The sequence below is a fragment of the Pleurodeles waltl genome, chromosome 6 (assembly GCF_031143425.1).
Source record: "Pleurodeles waltl isolate 20211129_DDA chromosome 6, aPleWal1.hap1.20221129, whole genome shotgun sequence".
In the NCBI taxonomy this organism is placed as follows: Eukaryota; Metazoa; Chordata; class Amphibia; order Caudata; family Salamandridae; genus Pleurodeles; species Pleurodeles waltl.
Window position 1 is genome coordinate 82247909 of NC_090445.1, and position 20481 is coordinate 82268389.

Here is a 20481-nt window from a genome sequence, read left to right on the forward strand (position 1 = left end):
TGAGACTAATGTAACTGAGAGAAACAGATGAGATCTGAGTGACCACGATTTCCCTATGCGCTCGGCTACCCAATCATCCCTGCTCTTGGGTAGAGATGAGGCACTGCTAGTTAGCCGGAGCAAAACCCGGATTGGGGCGACAGGTGTCACCTGTAGTGGGTTAGACTCAGTCTCCCACACCACAGGCGATTCTGCCGCTCAAATCCAGTAGTCTCATTAGAATAATGAGCGCCTATGTGACAATGCAACATGTAACTTGTGTTTATGGAAGATGTTTACATCTCCTTCTCCTGCCAACTTGATAGGTACAGTTCCATTGTCTGTATTTGTGAGTTATCATGTGTTCCCCACATTCGTGACATCACTCCTGTCACACTACTTCGTTTGTCTCCATTTGACATTCCATATTGTATGTATAAGTATGTGTGGGTGTCTGGAAGCAGTCCATCCAGTATGTCAATTGGATGTGTGTTAGCATTTCCCCCAGCATGGCACAGCATAGGTAACTCTTACCATGACTGACTGATATTGAGGTGTCACATCATCTCAGTGCTGGAGAGTTTATTAGCCAATTGCAACATATATGGGTAGGTCTACTCCCACTCTGTTTGGCATTGTGTCTCAGAATAGCACACCCACACCTGACTGCGATGTTGGAGGCAACGACATGTATGGGACTAATTGTCTATATTGCCATCATGCACTTGTCCTATCATGTGAGTGACAATGGGTGGTGTGTGGTGTTTTGTGCTGTGTGATGTAGTTGTACACAGCATACTAGATATACATGCTGCCACATCAAGCATAGTGGATCCTGGCAAAACCGTTGCTACCTAGAACATACACCCATACAACAGTACGCACATATTTGCCTAGATTTGGGCTAGCCATGTGTCAGGACAGGAGATTTTGTGAAATGTTTGCACCTTATGTACATTATGATCATTTGCTACTGTAACTACATTCTACCCAGTTGAATATGTGGTGGTGCATTGTCCCAAAATATCCATGGATGGTGACAATGGGTCATGTGTTTGGATAGTGATTCTGTACCCATAGCTGCTTATGTAGTTAATGCAAGCCATTGCGCACTCCCCAGCCAATGTGTGTGTGCCATACGTGAGGTACAGCACACCATGTGCCTGGGTTGTGAACATTGGCAGTGCTGGGACACATTTCCATGGTTACACTGTGCATGCTCAGCATGGGACATTGGTTACAATCCCTGGGCTTTAACTGAGGGACCACAGTTCACAGTGATGTACCACCCTTGTCACACATGTACCATGCAGGCAATGCTACTGTCACCATAAGTTGTGACACTGTATTGTTACTACATGACTTGTTATCCATTTGGTGACAGCCCCTACCTCATGTGTGCCCCCCTTGCATTCATCCTGTTATGCATGGTGTTGTTGTGGTGGATGGGCTAGGTACTGACACCTTTCCCACTTGACGGGACAATATATGTGGTGGTGCATGGATCCAGACCTTCAGGATCCACTGCCTGCAAATTACGTGCCACTGATATTTGATATGGTGGCAGTAGACCCACTAATGTCACAAAGGCTGTTGCTACCATACTGGTCACCTTTGTGTTACCTACCTGCTCACTGTTGTTAGAGTCACATTCCAATGGAGTATGTAGTAAAAAATCAGTAAACCAAGGAGATTCAGGTGCAAAGTGATTAATTAGCGCTATTTACAAGGTGATGTTTGAAGTACTGTGGTCATGTGTAGAAGTTATCCACAATATGGGATCTCCTACGAACTCCGGCTGCAGTGTTAATTTGTTCCCCCTCCACATGATCTGCTCCATCATCCTCAACCTCGCTGCGAACATCATCCTTTTCATCCCAGGGGATATTTGTCCGGACACAAATGTTGTGCAGGATTGCACATGCCAAGATGATCTTACAAACAAGTGGTGGAGCATATAAGAGGCTTCCTTCTGTCAGGGCCAGACACCTGAACCTGGATTTCAGGATGCCAGATGTCCTCTCCAACAAATTGTGGGTTTTCCTGTGCCTCTCATTGTAGACCCACTGCTCCACCGTTGTGGGATTAGCAAAAGGGGTCATCACCCACGGCTGGATGCCATTACCTTGATTAGCTGCAATGAATACAGAGGAGATATGCTGTTAAGTGTTGATAGTGGCTTGGTACGTCCCATGGCAGTTGTACTTTTTCATTGGAGATGTGACACAAACTTGCTTGTGGTGTACTGTCTATTCCTGTTCTTGTGAAATGGTTTCTTTGAACTGTGTTGATGGACATGACAAACTTGGGTAGTGGCTTAAAGGCCTGGGAAGTTTTTATGTTGTTCCCAGAAGTGACGGTCATGATTTGGGCCTATGTGTTGTGTAGTCTATATTTGGATCAGTGTACTAGTCTTACATGGCACATACCACTTCCAAGCAGCACAATGGTGTCAGATGTTGATAGAGCATTGTTGCCCTACAAATCAAGATTGCGCTGTCCTTTTTGACATGTTGCACTATTCATGCAGTGCGACACTTAGGAGCATAATTTTGAGCACCTAGCGCCACCAGAGCATCACTTTTATAGAAGCTCCGGTGGTGCTATGCCCTGCCCCATATTTAAAGGTGGTGTTATACCATTTTTTGTTGCTTGATGCCACCTTGTGACTACAGCCCCTTCACACACAACCCTTTGCATGGAAGGGGCGAGCAATGGGTGTTGCTGTGGGTGTGCCACAGCAATACCCATAGCATTTTCTAGCTGCCTCTGATTTTGTAGATCTGAGGCAGCACCAATATCTCACCCCACCCCCAAGGGGTGGCATTAGTACGGCACAACTAGTGGGATACTTTTATTCCTCCTCGTGTTTTAGCAAATTTGATGTGTGCTGCATATTGCTGCACGCATAGCAGGAGGAAATGCCAGATATGGTAGTTTATGTGCAGGAAGGTGTCCCTTCTCACACATGAACAATCACAGCCCTCAATGCAGACATCCTTGCACGATGGTGCAAAGATGCCTGGGTTGGTGCTGGTAGCTAATTTTTGCATAAGCACTGGCCACAACACAGGGGTGTGCTGTATACTATTAAATTAGGAGCATCCCTGCATCATGTAAATGAAGGTAGGCTGCGTGGCCTATTTTGGCACAATGTTGTCATTTCCCGTAAATGTATGTGCCCTAGTGACCCTTTGTGGCAGATGATGGTTGTACCAGCCATGACGTGTATGGGAGTGTGTGTCCCGGATTGGTAGGAAGAAGTCATTTTTTGCAGAAGTTTTGCCTGCCTTCTATTACATGATTTCTGACTGACACTTTCAACACATGCATGGTGCAGGCTTTGGGAGATGGCACAGTGTAGGAGGCTGGACTGGCTTGTAGTGAGTACCAAGGGGTACTTGCACCTTGCACCAGGCCCAGTTATCCCTTATTAGTGTATAGGGTGTATAGCAGCATAGGCTGATAGATAATGGTAGCTTAGCAGAGCAGCTTAGGCTGAACTAGGAGACGAGTGAAGCTCCTACAGTACCACTAGTGTCACTTGCACAATATCACAAGAAAACACAATACACAGATATACTAAAAATAAAGGTACTTTATTTTTATGACAATATGCCAAAGTATCTCAGTGAGTACCCTCAGTATGAGGATAGCAATTATACACAAGTTATATGTACACAATACCAAAAATATGCAGTATAGTCTTAGAAAACAGTGCAAACAATGTATAGTTACAATAGGATGCAATGGGGACACATAGGGATAGGGGCAACACAAACCATATACTCCAAAAGTGGAATGTGAACCACGAATGGACCCCAAACCTATGTGACCTTGTAGAGGGTCGCTGGGACTATTAGAAAATAGTAAGGGTTAGAAAAATAGCCCTCCCCAAGACCCTGAAAAGTGAGTGCAAAGTGCACTGAAGTTCCCCAAAGGACAAAGAAGTCGTGATAGGGGAATAATGCAGGAAAGACACAAACCAGCAATGCAACAACGATGGATTTCCAGTCGAGGGTACCTGTGGAACAAGGGGACCAAGTCCAAAAGTCACAAGCAAGTCGGAGATGGGCAGATGCCCAGGAAATGCCAGCTGTGGGTGCAAAGAAGCTTCTACTGGACAGAAGAAGCTGAGGATTCTGCAGGAACGAAACGGGCTAGAGACTTCCCCTTTGGAGGACGGATCTCTCTCGCCGTGGAGAGTTGTGCAGAAGTGTTTTCCCGCCGAAAGACCGCCAACAAGCCTTGCTAACTGCAAATCATATGGTAAGCGTTTTTGGATGCTGCTGTGGCCCAGGAGGGACCAGGATGTCGCAAATTGCGTCAGGAGAGAGAGGGGACATCAGCAGCAGGTAGCACCCAGAGAAGTGCCAGAAACAGGCACTACGAGAATGTGTGAAACGGTGCTCACCCGAAGGTACACAAAGGAGTTCCACGTCGCCGGAGACCAACTTAGAAAGTCGTGCAATGCAGGTTAGAGTGCCGTGGACCTAGGCTTGGCTGTGCATAAAGGATTTCCGCCGGAAGTGCACGGAAGCCGGAGTAGCTGCAAAAGATGCGGTTTCCAACAATGCAGTCTGGCGTGGGGAGGCAAGGACTTACCTCCACCAAACTTGGACTGAAGAGTTACTGGACTGTGGGAGTCACTTGGACAGAGTTGCTGGATTCAAGGGACCTCGTTCGTCATGCTGAGAGGAGACCCAAGGGACCGGTAATGCAGTTCTTTGGTGCCTGCGGTTGCAGGGGGAAGATTCCGTCGACCCACGGGAGATTTCTTCTGAGCTTCTAGTGCAGAGAGGAGGCAGACTACCCCCACAGCATGCACCAACAGGAAAACAGTCGAGAAGGCGGCAGGATCAGCGTTACAGAGTTGCAGTAGTCGTCTTAGCTACTTTGTTGCAGTTTTGCAGGCTTCCAGAGCGGTCAGCAGTCGATTCCTTGTCAGAAGGTGAAGAGAGAGATGCAGAGGAACTCTGATGAGCTCTTGCATTCGTTATCTAAAGTTTCCCCAGAGACAGAGACCCTAAATAGCCAGAAAAGAGGGTTTGACTACCTAGGAGAGAGGATAGGCTAGCAACACCTGAAGGAGCCTATCAGAAGGAGTCTCTGACGTCACCTGGTGGCACTGGCCACTCAGAGCAGTCCAGTGTGCCAGCAGCACCTCTATTTCCAAGATGGCAGAGGTCTGGAGAACACTGGAGGAGCTCTGGACAACTCCCAGGGGAGGTGCAGGTCAGGGGAGTGGTCACTCCCCTTTCCTTTGTCCAGTTTCACGCCAGAGAAGGGCTAAGGGGTCCCTGAACCGGTGTAGACTGGCTTATGCAGAATTGGGCACATCTGTGCCCATGAAAGCATTTCCAGAGGCTGGGGGAGGCTACTCCTCCCCTGCCTTCACACCATTTTCCAAAGGGAGAGGGTGTAACACACTCTCTCAGAGGAAGTCCTTTGTTCTGCCATCCTGGGACAAGCCTGGCTTGACCCCAGGGGGGCAGAAACCTGTCTGAGGGGTTGGCAGCAGCAGCAGCTGCAGTGAAACCCCAGGAAAGGCAGTTTGGCAGTACCAGGGTCTGTGCTACAGACCACTGGGATCATGGGATTGTGCCAACTATGCCAGGATGGCATAGAGGGGGCAATTCCATGATCATAGACATGTTACATGGCCATATTCGGAGTTACCATTGTGAAGCTACATATAGGTAGTGACCTATATGTAGTGCACGCGTGTAATGGTGTCCCCGCACTCACAAAGTCCGGGGAATTGGCTCTGAACAATGTGGGGGCACCTTGGCTAGTGCCAGGGTGCCCTCACACTAAGTAACTTTGCACCTAACCTTTACCAGGTAAAGGTTAGACATATAGGTGACTTATAAGTTACTTAATTGCAGTGTAAAATGGCTGTGAAATAACGTGGACGTTATTTCTCTCAGGCTGCAGTGGCAGGCCTGTGTAAGAATTGTCAGAGCTCCCTATGGGTGGCAAAAGAAATTCTGCAGCCCATAGGGATCTCCTGGAACCCCAATACCCTGGGTACCTCAGTACCATGTACTAGGGAATTATAAGGGTGTTCCAGTATGCCAATGTGAATTGGTGAAATGGTCACTAGCCTGTTAGTGACAATTTGTAAAGAGAGAGCATAACCACTGAGGTTCTGGTTAGCAGAGCCTCAGTGAGACAGTTAGGCATCACACAGGGAACACATACCTATAAGTCACAAACTTATGAGCACTGGGGTCCTGACTAGCAGGGTCCCAGTGACACATAACAAACATACTGAAAACATAGGGTTTTCACTATGAGCACTGGGTCCTGGCTAGCAGGATCCCAGTGAGACAGTGAAAACACCCTGACATACACTCACAAACAGGCCAAAAGTGGGGGTAACAAGGCTAGAAAGAGGCTACTTTCTCACACAACCCCGCCCCCCCAAACGAAGGACAATAAGGCTAACCTTGGCCAGTTGAGACTTTATTGTCTAAGTGGTGATAAGTAGAGAGTAGCTCTGCCATAGACTGGTTACTCCCTTTATCATCCACTATATGGTTACTTCCCTGTGGGGATGTAAACCACCCTGTTTGAAGTTTTTTAGCTAAGCAACAATGTGAAGATGTATTTTCAGAGTTTCTATCAGTAAGTTTTAGTTTAGAGCAGTGGGAATTATCCACTGAACCTATTTGTAATGATGGAAATGCCAGACAGGGATGCTGTCTCAGTAAAGCCATAGCTGGGCAAAAACTTTGTCCATATGGCTGGAAGAGAGAACCGGGATGCTGTTTCTCTTTAGTTGGAGCAGGGCAGGGATGCTGTCCTATGAGCTCCACACTGTCCTAAGTGTTGTGAGGCAGTGCAGGGTTTCTGCACTAAAGTTTCTCTGGGAGGGTTGGAGGGATGCTCCATGTTAACTAAAATGGTGCTCTTTTTCTCACCAATGTTAGTTATCCCACAGAGAGGTACTTCCACCTCAGGGAGTACAGTTTTGCCAACTGATGATTCCCTTGGAACAGGTGCCACCCCAGGAGAGGTTTCTCCCACCACAGGAATGGTCTCCTGAATGGTAGGGTGGTTAGGGGATACTGTGATACCCTTTTTACCTGTTGATGGAGAGGGATCCAGAGTTTTCAGGCCTTCTCTCCTGTGCTTTTTCATTTCAGTAGAAATGAGAGGGAACAATTCCTCAGGGATGCCCAGCATGGCTGCATGGGCATAAAACTCTACATCAGCCCAACCTGAGGCCTCTAGGTCATTACCTAAGACACAGTCTACAGGTAAGCTAGGTGATACCACCACCTGCTTAGGGCCAGTAACTCCACCCCAACTAAACTGAATTATAGCTAAGGGAAGAAACTTAGTGGAGTTATGGACATCAATAATCTTATACTGTTGTCCAATGATGTGTTGTTCAGGATGCACTAGGTTTTCAGTCACCAAAGTGATACTGGCACCTGTGTCCCTGTAGGCCAAGGCCTCAACACCATTTATTGAAACTGTCTGCGTGTACTTATCCAATGTAAGAGGCCAAGCAGACAGTGTGGCAAGGCCAATGCCACTAGGTGTGACAGAAACTGTCTTGGGACTGACTACCCCAGTTTCTACTATGGACCCATAAGTGAACCCAACTACACCCTTAACTTGACTGTTGCCAGCAGTCCCACCACTAGTACCACTACTGCTAGGGGCACTAGAGCTTGATGTATTAGTGGTGGTAGGCTCAGGGGGTTTACCTGGACAGGACTTATCCCCTGGCCTATGGCCTCTATTTTTACACACAAAGCACCAAGGCTTTTTAAATTGTGTAGGTTGAGAAGAAGAGGAAGAATTTGTTTTATCCCCACCCCCTGAAGAGTGTTTAAGATTTGAAGTGGAATCTTTGGTTTTACCCTTATCCCCATGCTTATCTTGAGATTTTTCACCATCTTTCTTCTTATTGTTCTCTTTGTCACCCCCTGTATGAACTTTTCTGTTCACCCTTGTTCTGACCCATTTGTCTGCCTTCTTTCCCAATTCTTGGGGAGAGGTCAGATCAGAGTCCACCAAGTACTGGTGCAACAAATCAGACACACAACTGTTAAGAATATGCTCTCTCAGGATCAAGTTATACAGGCTGTCATAATCAGTAACTTTACTGCCATGTAACCACCCCTCCAAGGCTTTCACTGAATGGTCAATGAAATCAACCTAGTCTTGTGAAGACTCCTTTTTGGTCTCTCTGAACTTTATCCTGTATTGTTCAGTGGTTAAGCCATAACCATCCAGGAGTGCATTCTTAAGAACTGTAAAATTATTGGCATCACTTTCTTTCACAGTAAGGAGCCTATCCCTACCTTTTCCACTAAATGATAGCCATAGGATAACAGCCCACTGCCTTTGAGGGACATCCTGTACAACACAGGCCCTCTCAAGTGCAGCAAACCACTTGTTAATGTCATCCCCCTCCTTATAAGGGGGAACTATCTTATGCAGATTCCTGGAAACATGCTCTTTTGCAGGATGACTATGGGGAATACTGCTGCTGCCACCATGGGTTTCAAAACCCAACTTCTGTCTTTCCTTCTCTAGTTCTAATGACTGTCTATCCAAATCCAGCTGTTGCTTTTTAAGCTTCAGTCTGGTTTGTTCCACCCTCAACTTATTGTGTTCCCTTTCTAACAATCTGTCATCAGGGTTGGTGGGAGGGACATTCCTAGTTACAGAGGTATGATGGGAATGAACAGAAGGATACCTCTCCCTTACAGAGGGCACCCTAGCAGCTTGGCTAACAGAAACATCACTTCCACTGTGGTGAGAATAAATGCTCTTGCTATGATGTGAGACAACACTATTTGTATGGGGTGGCTCTTCATCATTACCAACTATGCTAGACTGTCTAGTAATGGGCAGGCTAAGAAGTTTCTTTCCTGAATCTTTTCCTGGGGGAGTCCCTGGATCAGATTGGGAACCATTAGCTACTTATTCAACAGATGGGGCACTTTTAGCCTTATCTTGTTCTCTAAGCATGTTAAGTAACAATTCCAAGGAAGGATTCTTCCCTACACTCAAACCTCTCTCTATGCAGAGACTCCTTGCTCCTTTCCAGCTAAGGTGATCATATGCAATCTTGGACAGATCAACATTTTGGCCTGTGCCAGACATTTTCTAGAGAGAGTTAAAGTGATAGAATAAGAGAAAAAAGTTTTCAGAACTTTTTGAAAGACAGGAAAAAAAAACTTGTTAAACTTTTTAGAAAGTTTAGATGTACTTTTCAGCACTTAGAAAAGAGTGAAAAGAGGAAATGCAAACCTTTTTAGCTATGTGTACACACACTGAACTTGTTTTGTATATTTTTCTCTTATGAAAAGTACAATGACAAGAGTGGTAAGTAGTCTCAAAGAACTTATCCCACCGCTGCACAACCAATGTAGGAGGCTGGACTGGCTTGTAGTGAGTACCAAGGGGTACTTGCACCTTGCACCAGGCCCAGTTATCCCTTATTAGTGTATAGGGTGTATAGCAGCATAGGCTGATAGATAATGATAGCTTAGCAGAGCAGCTTAGGCTGAACTAGGAGACGAGTGAAGCTCCTACAGTACCACTGGTGTCACTTGCACAATATCACAAGAAAACACAATACACAGATATACTAAAAATAAAGGTACTTTATTTTTATGACAATATGCCAAAGTATCTCAGTGAGTACCCTCAGTATGAGGATAGCAATTATACACAAGTTATATGTACACAATACCAAAAATATGCAGTATAGTCTTAGAAAACAGTGCAAACAATGTATAGTTACAATAGGATGCAATGGGGACACATAGGGATAGGGGCAACACAAACCATATACTCCAAAAGTGGAATGTGAACCACAAATGGACCCCAAACCTATGTGACCTTGTAGAGGGTCGCTGGGACTATTAGAAAATAGTAAGGGTTAGAAAAATAGCCCTCCCCAAGACCCTGAAAAGTGAGTGCAAAGTGCACTGAAGTTCCCCAAAGGACAAAGAAGTCGTGATAGGGGAATAATGCAGGAAAGACACAAACCAGCATTGCAACAACGATGGATTTACAGTCGAGGGTACCTGTGGAACAAGGGGACCAAGTCCAAAAGTCACAAGCAAGTCGGAGATGGGCAGATGCCCAGGAAATGCCAGCTGTGGGTGCAAAGAAGCTTCTACTGGACAGAAGAAGCTGAGGATTCTGCAGGAACGAAAAGTGCTAGAGACTTCCCCTTTGGAGGACGGATCCCTCTTCCCGTGGAAAGTCGTGCAGAAGTGTTTTCCCGCCGAAAGACCGCCAACAAGCCTTGCTAGCTGCAAATCGTACGGTAAGCATTTTTGGATGCTGCTGTGGCCCACGAGGGACCAGGATGTCGCAAATTGCGTCAGGAGAGAGAGGGGACATCGTGCAAGACAAGGAGCTTGCTCAGCAGCAGGTAGCACCCGGAGAAGTGCCAGAAACAGGCACTACGAGGATGTGTGAAACAGTGCTCACCCGAAGTTACACAAAGGAGTTCCACGTCGCCGGAGACCAACTTAGAAAGTCGTGCAATGCAGGTTAGAGTGCCGTGGACCTAGGCTTGGCTGTGCACAAAGGATTTCCGCCGGAAGTGCACGGAAGCCGTAGTAGCTGCAAAAGATGCGGTTTCCAACAATGCAGTCTGGCGTGGGGAGGCAAGGACTTACCTCCACCAAACTTGGACTGAAGAGTCACTGGACTGTGGGAGTCACTTGGACAGAGTTGCTGGATTCAAGGGACCTCATTCGTCATGCTGAGAGGAGACACAAGGAACCGGTAATGCAGTTCTTTGGTGCCTGCGGTTGCAGGGGGAAGATTCCGTCGACCCACAGGAGATTTCTTCGGAGCTTCTAGTGCAGGGAGGAGGCAGACTACCCCCACAGCATGCACCAACAGGAAAACAGTCGAGAAGGCGGCAGGATCAGCGTTACAGAGTTGCAGTAGTCGTCTTAGCTACTTTGTTGCAGTTTTGCAGGCTTCCAGCGCGGTCAGCAGTCGATTCCTTGTCAGAAGGTGAAGAGAGAGATGCAGAGGAACTCTGATGAGCTCTTGCATTCGTTATCTAAAGTTTCCCCAGAGACAGAGACCCTAAATAGCCAGAAAAGAGGGTTTGGCTACCTAGGAGAGAGGATAGGCTAGCAACACCTGAAGGAGCCTATCAGAAGGAGTCTCTGACGTCACCTGGTGGCACTGGCCACTCAGAGCAGTCCAGTGTGCCAGCAGCACCTCTGTTTCCAAGATGGCAGAGGTCTGGAGCACACTGGAGGAGCTCTGGACACCTCCCAGGGGAGGTGCAGGTCAGGGGAGGGGTCACTCCCCTTTCCTTTGTCCAGTTTCGCGCCAGAGAAGGGCTAAGGGGTCCCTGAACCGGTGTAGACTGGCTTATGCAGAATTGGGCACATCTGTGCCCATGAAAGCATTTACAGAGGCTGGGGGAGGCTACTCCTCCCCTGCCTTCACACCATTTTCCAAAGGGAGAGGGTGTAACACCCTCTCTCAGAGGAAGTCCTTTGTTCTGCCATCCTGGGACAAGCCTGGCTTGACCCCAGGGGGCAGAAACCTGTCTGAGGGGTTGGCAGCAGCAGCAGCTGCAGTGAAACCCCAGGAAAGGCAGTTTGGCAGTACCAGGGTCTGTGCTACAGACCACTGGGATCATGGGATTGTGCCAACTATGCCAGGATGGCATAGAGGGGGCAATTCCATGATCATAGACATGTTACATGGCCATATTTGGAGTTACCATTGTGAAGCTACATATAGGTAGTGACCTATATGTAGTGCACGCGTGTAATGGTGTCCCCGCACTCACAAAGTCCGGGGAATTGGCCCTGAACAATGTGGGGGCACCTTGGCTAGTGCCAGGGTGCCCTCACACTAAGTAACTTTGCACCTAACCTTTACCAGGTAAAGGTTAGACATATAGGTGACTTATAAGTTACTTAAGTGCAGTGTAAAATGGCTGTGAAATAACGTGGACGTTATTTCACTCAGGCTGCAGTGGCAGGCCTGTGTAAGAATTGTCAGAGCTCCCTATGGGTGGCAAAAGAAATGCTGCAGCCCATAGGGATCTCCTGGAACCCCAATACCCTGGGTACCTCAGTACCATATACTAGGGAATTATAAGGGTGTTCCAGTATGCCAATGTGAATTGGTGAAATGGTCACTAGCCTGTTAGTGACAATTTGTAAAGAGAGAGCATAACCACTGAGGTTCTGGTTAGCAGAGCCTCAGTGAGACAGTTAGGCATCACACAGGGAACACATACCTATAGGTCACAAACTTATGAGCACTGGGGTCCTGACTAGCAGGGTCCCAGTGACACATAACAAACATACTGAAAACATAGGGTTTTCACTATGAGCACTGGGTCCTGGCTAGCAGGATCCCAGTGAGACAGTGAAAACACCCTGACATACACTCACAAACAGGCCAAAAGTGGGGGTAACAAGGCTAGAAAGAGGCTACTTTCTCACACAACCCCCCCCCCCAAACGAAGGACAATAAGGCTAACCTTGGCCAGTTGAGACTTTATTGTCTAAGTGGTGATAAGTAGAGAGTAGCTCTGCCATAGACTGGTTACTCCCTTTATCATCCACTATATGGTTACTTCCCTGTGGGGATGTAAACCACCCTGTTTGAAGATTTTTAGCTAAGCAACAATGTGAAGATGTATTTTCAGAGTTTCTATCAGTAAGTTTTAGTTTAGAGCAGTGGGAATTATCCACTGAACCTATTGGTAATGATGGAAATGCCAGACAGGGATGCTGTCTCAGTAAAGCCATAGCTGGGCAAAAACTTTGTCCATATGGCTGGAAGAGAGAACAGGGATGCTGTTTCTCTTTAGTTGGAGCAGGGCAGGGATGCTGTCCTATGAGCTCCACACTAGGGCAGGGATGCTGTCCTAAGTGTTGTGAGGTAGTGCAGGGTTTCTGCACTAAAGTTTCTCTGGGAGGGTTGGAGGGATGCTCCATGTTAACTAAAATGGTGCTCTTTTTCTCACCAATGTTAGTTATCCCACAGAGAGGTACTTCCACCTCAGGGATTACAGTTTTGCCAACTGATGATTCCCTTGGAACAGGTGCCACCCCAGGAGAGGTTTCTCCCACCACAGGAATGGTCTCCTGAATGGTAGGGTGGTTAGGGGATACTGTGATACCCTTTTTACCTGTTGATGGAGAGGGATCCAGAGTTTTCAGGCCTTCTCTCCTGTGCTTTTTCATTTCAGTAGAAATGAGAGGGAACAATTCCTCAGGGATGCCCAGCATGGCTGCATGGGCATAAAACTCTACATCAGCCCAACCTGAGGCCTCTAGGTCATTACCTAAGAGACAGTCTACAGGTAAGCTAGGTGATACCACCACCTGCTTACGGCCAGTAACTCCACCCCAACTAAACTGAATTATAGCTAAGGGAAGAAACTTAGTGGAGTTATGGACATCAATAATCTTATACTGTTGTCCAATGATGTGTTGTTCAGGATGCACTAGGTTTTCAGTCACCAAAGTGATACTGGCACCTGTGTCCCTGTAGGCCAAGGCCTCAACACCATTTATTGAAACTGTCTGCGTTTACTTATCCAATGTAAGAGGCCAAGCAGACAGTGTGGCAAGGCCAATGCCACTAGGTGTGACAGAAACTGTCTTAGGACTGACTACCCCAGTTTCTACTATGGACCCATAAGTGAACCCAACTACACCCTTAACTTGACTGTTGCCAGCAGTCCCACCACTAGTACCACTACTGCTAGGGGCACTAGAGCTTGATGTATTAGTGGTGGTAGGCTCAGGGGGTTTACCTGGACAGGACTTATCCCCTGGCCTATGGCCTCTATTTTTACACACAAAGCACCAAGGCTTTTTAAATTGTGTAGGTTGAGAAGAAGAGGAAGAATTTGTTTTATCCCCACCCCCTGAAGAGTGTTTAAGATTTGAAGTGGAATCTTTGGTTTTACCCTTATCCCCATGCTTATCTTGAGATTTTTCACCATCTTTCTTCTTATTGTTCTCTTTGTCACCCCCTGTATGAACTTTTCTGTTCACCCTTGTTCTGACCCATTTGTCTGCCTTCTTTCCCAATTCTTGGGGAGAGGTCAGATCAGAGTCCACCAAGTACTGGTGCAACAAATCAGACACACAACTGTTAAGAATATGCTCTCTCAGGATCAAGTTATACAGGCTGTCATAATCAGTAACTTTACTGCCATGTAACCACCCCTCCAAGGCTTTCACTGAAGGGTCAATGAAATCAACCCAGTCTTGTGAAGACTCCTTTTTGGTCTCTCTGAACTTTATCCTGTATTGTTCAGTGGTTAAGCCATAACCATCCAGGAGTGCATTCTTAAGAACTGTAAAATTATTGGCATCACTTTCTTTCACAGTAAGGAGCCTATCCCTACCTTTTCCACTAAATGATAGCCATAGGATATCAGCCCACTGCCTTTGAGGGACATCCTGTACAACACAGGCCCTCTCAAGTGCAGCAAACCACTTGTTAATGTCATCCCCCTCCTTATAAGGGGGAACTATCTTATGCAGATTCCTGGAAACATGCTCTTTTGCAGGATGACTATGGGGAATACTGCTGCTGCCACCATGGGTTTCAAAACCCAACTTCTGTCTTTCCTTCTCTAGTTCTAATGACTGTCTATCCAAATCCAGCTGTTGCTTTTTAAGCTTCAGTCTGGTTTGTTCCACCCTCAACTTATTGTGTTCCCTTTCTAACAATCTGTCATCAGGGTTGGTGGGAGGGACATTCCTAGTTACAGAGGTATGATGGGAATGAACAGAAGGAGACCTCTCCCTTACAGAGGGCACCCTAGCAGCTTGGCTAACAGAAACATCACTTCCACTGTGGTGAGAATAAATGCTCTTGCTATGATGTGAGACAACACTATTTGTATGGTGTGGCTCTTCATCATTACCAACTATGCTAGACTGTCTAGTAATGGGCAGGCTAAGAAGTTTCTTTCCTGAATCTTTTCCTGGGGGAGTCCCTGGATCAGATTGGGAACCATTAGCTACTTATTCAACAGATGGGGCACTTTTAGCCTTATCTTGTTCTCTAAGCATGTTAAGTAACAATTCCAAGGAAGGATTCTTCCCTACACTCAAACCTCTCTCTATGCAGAGACTCCTTGCTCCTTTCCAGCTAAGGTGATCATATGCAATCTTGGACAGATCAACATTTTGGCCTGTGCCAGACATTTTCTAGAGAGAGTTAAAGTGATAGAATAAGAGAAAAAAGTTTTCAGAACTTTTTGAAAGACAGGAAAAAAAAACTTGTTAAACTTTTTAGAAAGTTTAGATGTACTTTTCAGCACTTAGAAAAGAGTGAAAAGAGGAAATGCAAAACTTTTTAGCTATGTGTACACACACTGAACTTGTTTTGTATATTTTTCTCTTATGAAAATTACAATGACAAGAGTGGTAAGTAGTCTCAAAGAACTTATCCCACCGCTGCACAACCAATGTAGGAGGCTGGACTGGCTTGTAGTGAGTACCAAGGGGTACTTGCACCTTGCACCAGGCCCAGTTATCCCTTATTAGTGTATAGGGTGTATAGCAGCATAGGCTGATAGATAATGATAGCTTAGCAGAGCAGCTTAGGCTGAACTAGGAGACGAGTGAAGCTCCTACAGTACCACTGGTGTCACTTGCACAATATCACAAGAAAACATAATACACAGATATACTAAAAATAAAGGTACTTTATTTTTATGACAATATGCCAAAGTATCTCAGTGAGTACCCTCAGTATGAGGATAGCAAATATACACAAGTTATATGTACACAATACCAAAAATATGCAGTATAGTCTTAGAAAACAGTGCAAACAATGTATAGTTACAATAGGATGCAATGGGGACACATAGGGATAGGGGCAACACAAACCATATACTCCAAAAGTGGAATGTGAACCACAAATGGACCCCAAACCTATGTGACCTTGTAGAGGGTCGCTGGGACTATTAGAAAATAGTAAGGGTTAGAAAATAGCCCTCCCCAAGACCCTGAAAAGTGAGTGCAAAGTGCACTGAAGTTCCCCAAAGGACAAAGAAGTCGTGATAGGGGAATAATGCAGGAAAGACACAAACCAGCATTGCAACAACGATGGATTTACAGTCGAGGGTACCTGTGGAACAAGGGGACCAAGTCCAAAAGTCACAAGCAAGTCGGAGATGGGCAGATGCCCAGGAAATGCCAGCTGTGGGTGCAAAGAAGCTTCTACTGGACAGAAGAAGCGGAGGATTCTGCAGGAACGAAAAGTGCTAGAGACTTCCCCTTTGGAGGACGGATCCCTCTTCCCGTGGAGAGCCGTGCAGAAGTGTTTTCCCGCCGAAAGACCGCCAACAAGCCTTGCTAGCTGCAAATCGTACGGTAAGCATTTTTGGATGCTGCTGTGGCCCACGAGGGACCAGGATGTCGCAAATTGCGTCAGGAGAGAGAGGGGACATCGTGCAAGACAAAGAGCTCGCTCAGCAGCAGGTAGCACCCGGAGAAGTGCCAGAAACAGGCACTACGAGGATGTGTGAAACAGTGCTCACCCGAAGTTACACAAAGGAGTTCCACGTCGCCGGAGACCAACTTAGAAAGTCGTGCAATGCAGGTTAGAGTGCCGTGGACCTAGGCTTGGCTGTGCACAAAGGATTTCCGCCGGAAGTGCACGGAAGCCGTAGTAGCTGCAAAAGATGTGGTTTCCAACAATGCAGTCTGGCGTGGGGAGGCAAGGACTTACCTCCACCAAACTTGGACTGAAGAGTCACTGGACTGTGGGAGTCACTTGGACAGAGTTGCTGGATTCAAGGGACCTCATTCGTCATGCTGAGAGGAGACACAAGGGACCGGTAATGCAGTTCTTTGGTGCCTGCGGTTGCAGGGGGAAGATTCCGTCGACCCACAGGAGATTTCTTCGGAGCTTCTAGTGCAGGGAGGAGGCAGACTACCCCCACAGCATGCACCAACAGGAAAACAGTCGAGAAGGCGGCAGGATCAGCGTTACAGAGTTGCAGTAGTCGTCTTAGCTACTTTGTTGCAGTTTTGCAGGCTTCCAGCGCGGTCAGCAGTCAATTCCTTGTCAGAAGGTGAAGAGAGAGATGCAGAGGAACTCTGATGAGCTCTTGCATTCGTTATCTAAAGTTTCCCCAGAGACAGAGACCCTAAATAGCCAGAAAAGAGGGTTTGGCTACCTAGGAGAGAGGATAGGCTAGCAACACCTGAAGGAGCCTATCAGAAGGAGTCTCTGACGTCACCTGGTGGCACTGGCCACTCAGAGCAGTCCAGTGTGCCAGCAGCACCTCTGTTTCCAAGATGGCAGAGGTCTGGAGCACACTGGAGGAGCTCTGGACACCTCCCAGGGGAGGTGCAGGTCAGGGGAGGGGTCACTCCCCTTTCCTTTGTCCAGTTTCGCGCCAGAGAAGGGCTAAGGGGTCCCTGAACCGGTGTAGACTGGCTTATGCAGAATTGGGCACATCTGTGCCCATGAAAGCATTTACAGAGGCTGGGGGAGGCTACTCCTCCCCTGCCTTCACACCATTTTCCAAAGGGAGAGGGTGTAACACCCTCTCTCAGAGGAAGTCCTTTGTTCTGCCATCCTGGGACAAGCCTGGCTTGACCCCAGGGGGGCAGAAACCTGTCTGAGGGGTTGGCAGCAGCAGCAGCTGCAGTGAAACCCCAGGAAAGGCAGTTTGGCAGTACCAGGGTCTGTGCTACAGACCACTGGGATCATGGGATTGTGCCAACTATGCCAGGATGGCATAGAGGGGGCAATTCCATGATCATAGACATGTTACATGGCCATATTTGGAGTTACCATTGTGAAGCTACATATAGGTAGTGACCTATATGTAGTGCACGCGTGTAATGGTGTCCCCGCACTCACAAAGTCCGGGGAATTGGCCCTGAACAATGTGGGGGCACCTTGGCTAGTGCCAGGGTGCCCTCACACTAAGTAACTTTGCACCTAACCTTTACCAGGTAAAGGTTAGACATATAGGTGACTTATAAGTTACTTAAGTGCAGTGTAAAATGGCTGTGAAATAACGTGGACGTTATTTCACTCAGGCTGCAGTGGCAGGCCTGTGTAAGAATTGTCAGAGCTCCCTATGGGTGGCAAAAGAAATGCTGCAGCCCATAGGGATCTCCTGGAACCCCAATACCCTGGGTACCTCAGTACCATATACTAGGGAATTATAAGGGTGTTCCAGTATGCCAATGTGAATTGGTGAAATGGTCACTAGCCTGTTAGTGACAATTTGTAAAGAGAGAGCATAACCACTGAGGTTCTGGTTAGCAGAGCCTCAGTGAGACAGTTAGGCATCACACAGGGAACACATACCTATAGGTCACAAACTTATGAGCACTGGGGTCCTGACTAGCAGGGTCCCAGTGACACATAACAAACATACTGAAAACATAGGGTTTTCACTATGAGCACTGGGTCCTGGCTAGCAGGATCCCAGTGAGACAGTGAAAACACCCTGACATACACTCACAAACAGGCCAAAAGTGGGGGTAACAAGGCTAGAAAGAGGCTACTTTCTCACACAACCCCCCCCCCCCCAAACGAAGGTCAATAAGGCTAACCTTGGCCAGTTGAGACTTTATTGTCTAAGTGGTGATAAGTAGAGAGTAGCTCTGCCATAGACTGGTTACTCCCTTTATCATCCACTATATGGTTACTTCCCTGTGGGGATGTAAACCACCCTGTTTGAAGATTTTTAGCTAAGCAACAATGTGAAGATGTATTTTCAGAGTTTCTATCAGTAAGTTTTAGTTTAGAGCAGTGGGAATTATCCACTGAACCTATTGGTAATGATGGAAATGCCAGACAGGGATGCTGTCTCAGTAAAGCCATAGCTGGGCAAAAACTTTGTCCATATGGCTGGAAGAGAGAACAGGGATGCTGTTTCTCTTTAGTTGGAGCAGGGCAGGGATGCTGTCCTATGAGCTCCACACTAGGGCAGGGATGCTGTCCTAAGTGTTGTGAGGTAGTGCAGGGTTTCTGCACTAAAGTTTCTCTGGGAGGGTTGGAGGGATGCTCCATGTTAACTAAAATGGTGCTCTTTTTCTCACCAATGTTAGTTATCCCACAGAGAGGTACTTCCACCTCAGGGATTACAGTTTTGCCAACTGATGATTCCCTTGGAACAGGTGCCACCCCAGGAGAGGTTTCTCCCACCACAGGAATGGTCTCCTGAATGGTAGGGTGGTTAGGGGATACTGTGATACCCTTTTTACCTGTTGATGGAGAGGGATCCAGAGTTTTCAGGCCTTCTCTCCTGTGCTTTTTCATTTCAGTAGAAATGAGAGGGAACAATTCCTCAGGGATGCCCAGCATGGCTGCATGGGCATAAAACTCTACATCAGCCCAACCTGAGGCCTCTAGGTCATTACCTAAGAGACAGTCTACAGGTAAGCTAGGTGATACCACCACCTGCTTACGGCCAGTAACTCCACCCCAACTAAACTGAATTATAGCTAAGGGAAGAAACTTAGTGGGGTTATGGACATCAATAATCTTATACTGTTGTCCAATGATGTGTTGTTCAGGATGCACTAGGTTTTCAGTCACCAAAGTGATACTGGCACCTGTGTCCCTGTAGGCCAAGGCCTCAACACCATTTATTGAAACTGTCTGCCTGTACTTATCCAATGTAAGGGGTCAAGCAGCCAGTGTGGCAAGGCCAATGCCACTAGGTGTGACAGAAACTGTCTTGGGACTGACTACCCCAGTTTCTACTATGGACCCATAAGTGAACCCAACTACACCCTTTGCTTGACTGTTGCCAGCAGTCCCACCACTAGTACCACTACTGCTAGGGGCACTAGAGCTTGATGTATTAGTGGTGGTAGGCTCAGGGGGTTTACCTGGACAGGACTTATCCCCTGGCCTATGGCCTCTATTTTTACACACAAAGCACCAAGGCTTTTTAAATTGTGTAGGTTGAGAATAAGAGGAAGAATTTGTTTTATCCCCACCCCCTGAAGAGTGTTTAAGATTTGAAGTGGAATCTTTGGTTTTACCATTATCCCCATGCTTATCTTGAGATTTTTCACCATCTTTCTTCTTATTGTTCTCTTTGTCACCCCCTGTATGAACTTTTCTGTTCACCCTTGTTCTGACCCATTTGTCTGCCTTCTTTCCCAATTCTTGGGGAGAGGTCAGATCAGAGTCCACCAAGTACTGGTGCAACAAATCAGACACACAATTATTAAGAATATGCTCTCTCAGGATCAAGTTATACAGGCTGTCATAATCAGTAACTTACTGCCATGTAACCACCCCTCCAAGGCTTTCACTGAATGGTCAATGAAATCAACCCAGTCTTATGAAGACTCCTTTTTGGTCTCTCTGAACTTTATCCTGTATTGTTCAGTGGTTAAGCCATAACCATCCAGGAGTGCATTCTTAAGAACTGTAAAATTATTGGCATCACTTTCTTTCACAGTAAGGAGCCTATCCCTACCTTTTCCACTAAATGATAGCCATAGGATAGCAGCCCACTGCCTT

General features: G+C 46.9%; 1 protein-coding gene across 1 annotated transcript in view; it reads right to left on the reverse strand.

Annotated features, from left to right (window-relative positions):
- Positions 1-1730: 1730 nt before the first annotated feature.
- The window catches only part of LOC138301492 (putative nuclease HARBI1), a 30465-nt gene continuing 11714 nt past the window's right edge, over positions 1731-20481 (reverse strand). The window contains exon 2 of the mRNA XM_069242004.1: positions 1731-2113. Coding sequence (XP_069098105.1) covers positions 1731-2113 — 383 coding nt within the window. The remainder of the gene's footprint in view (positions 2114-20481) is intronic.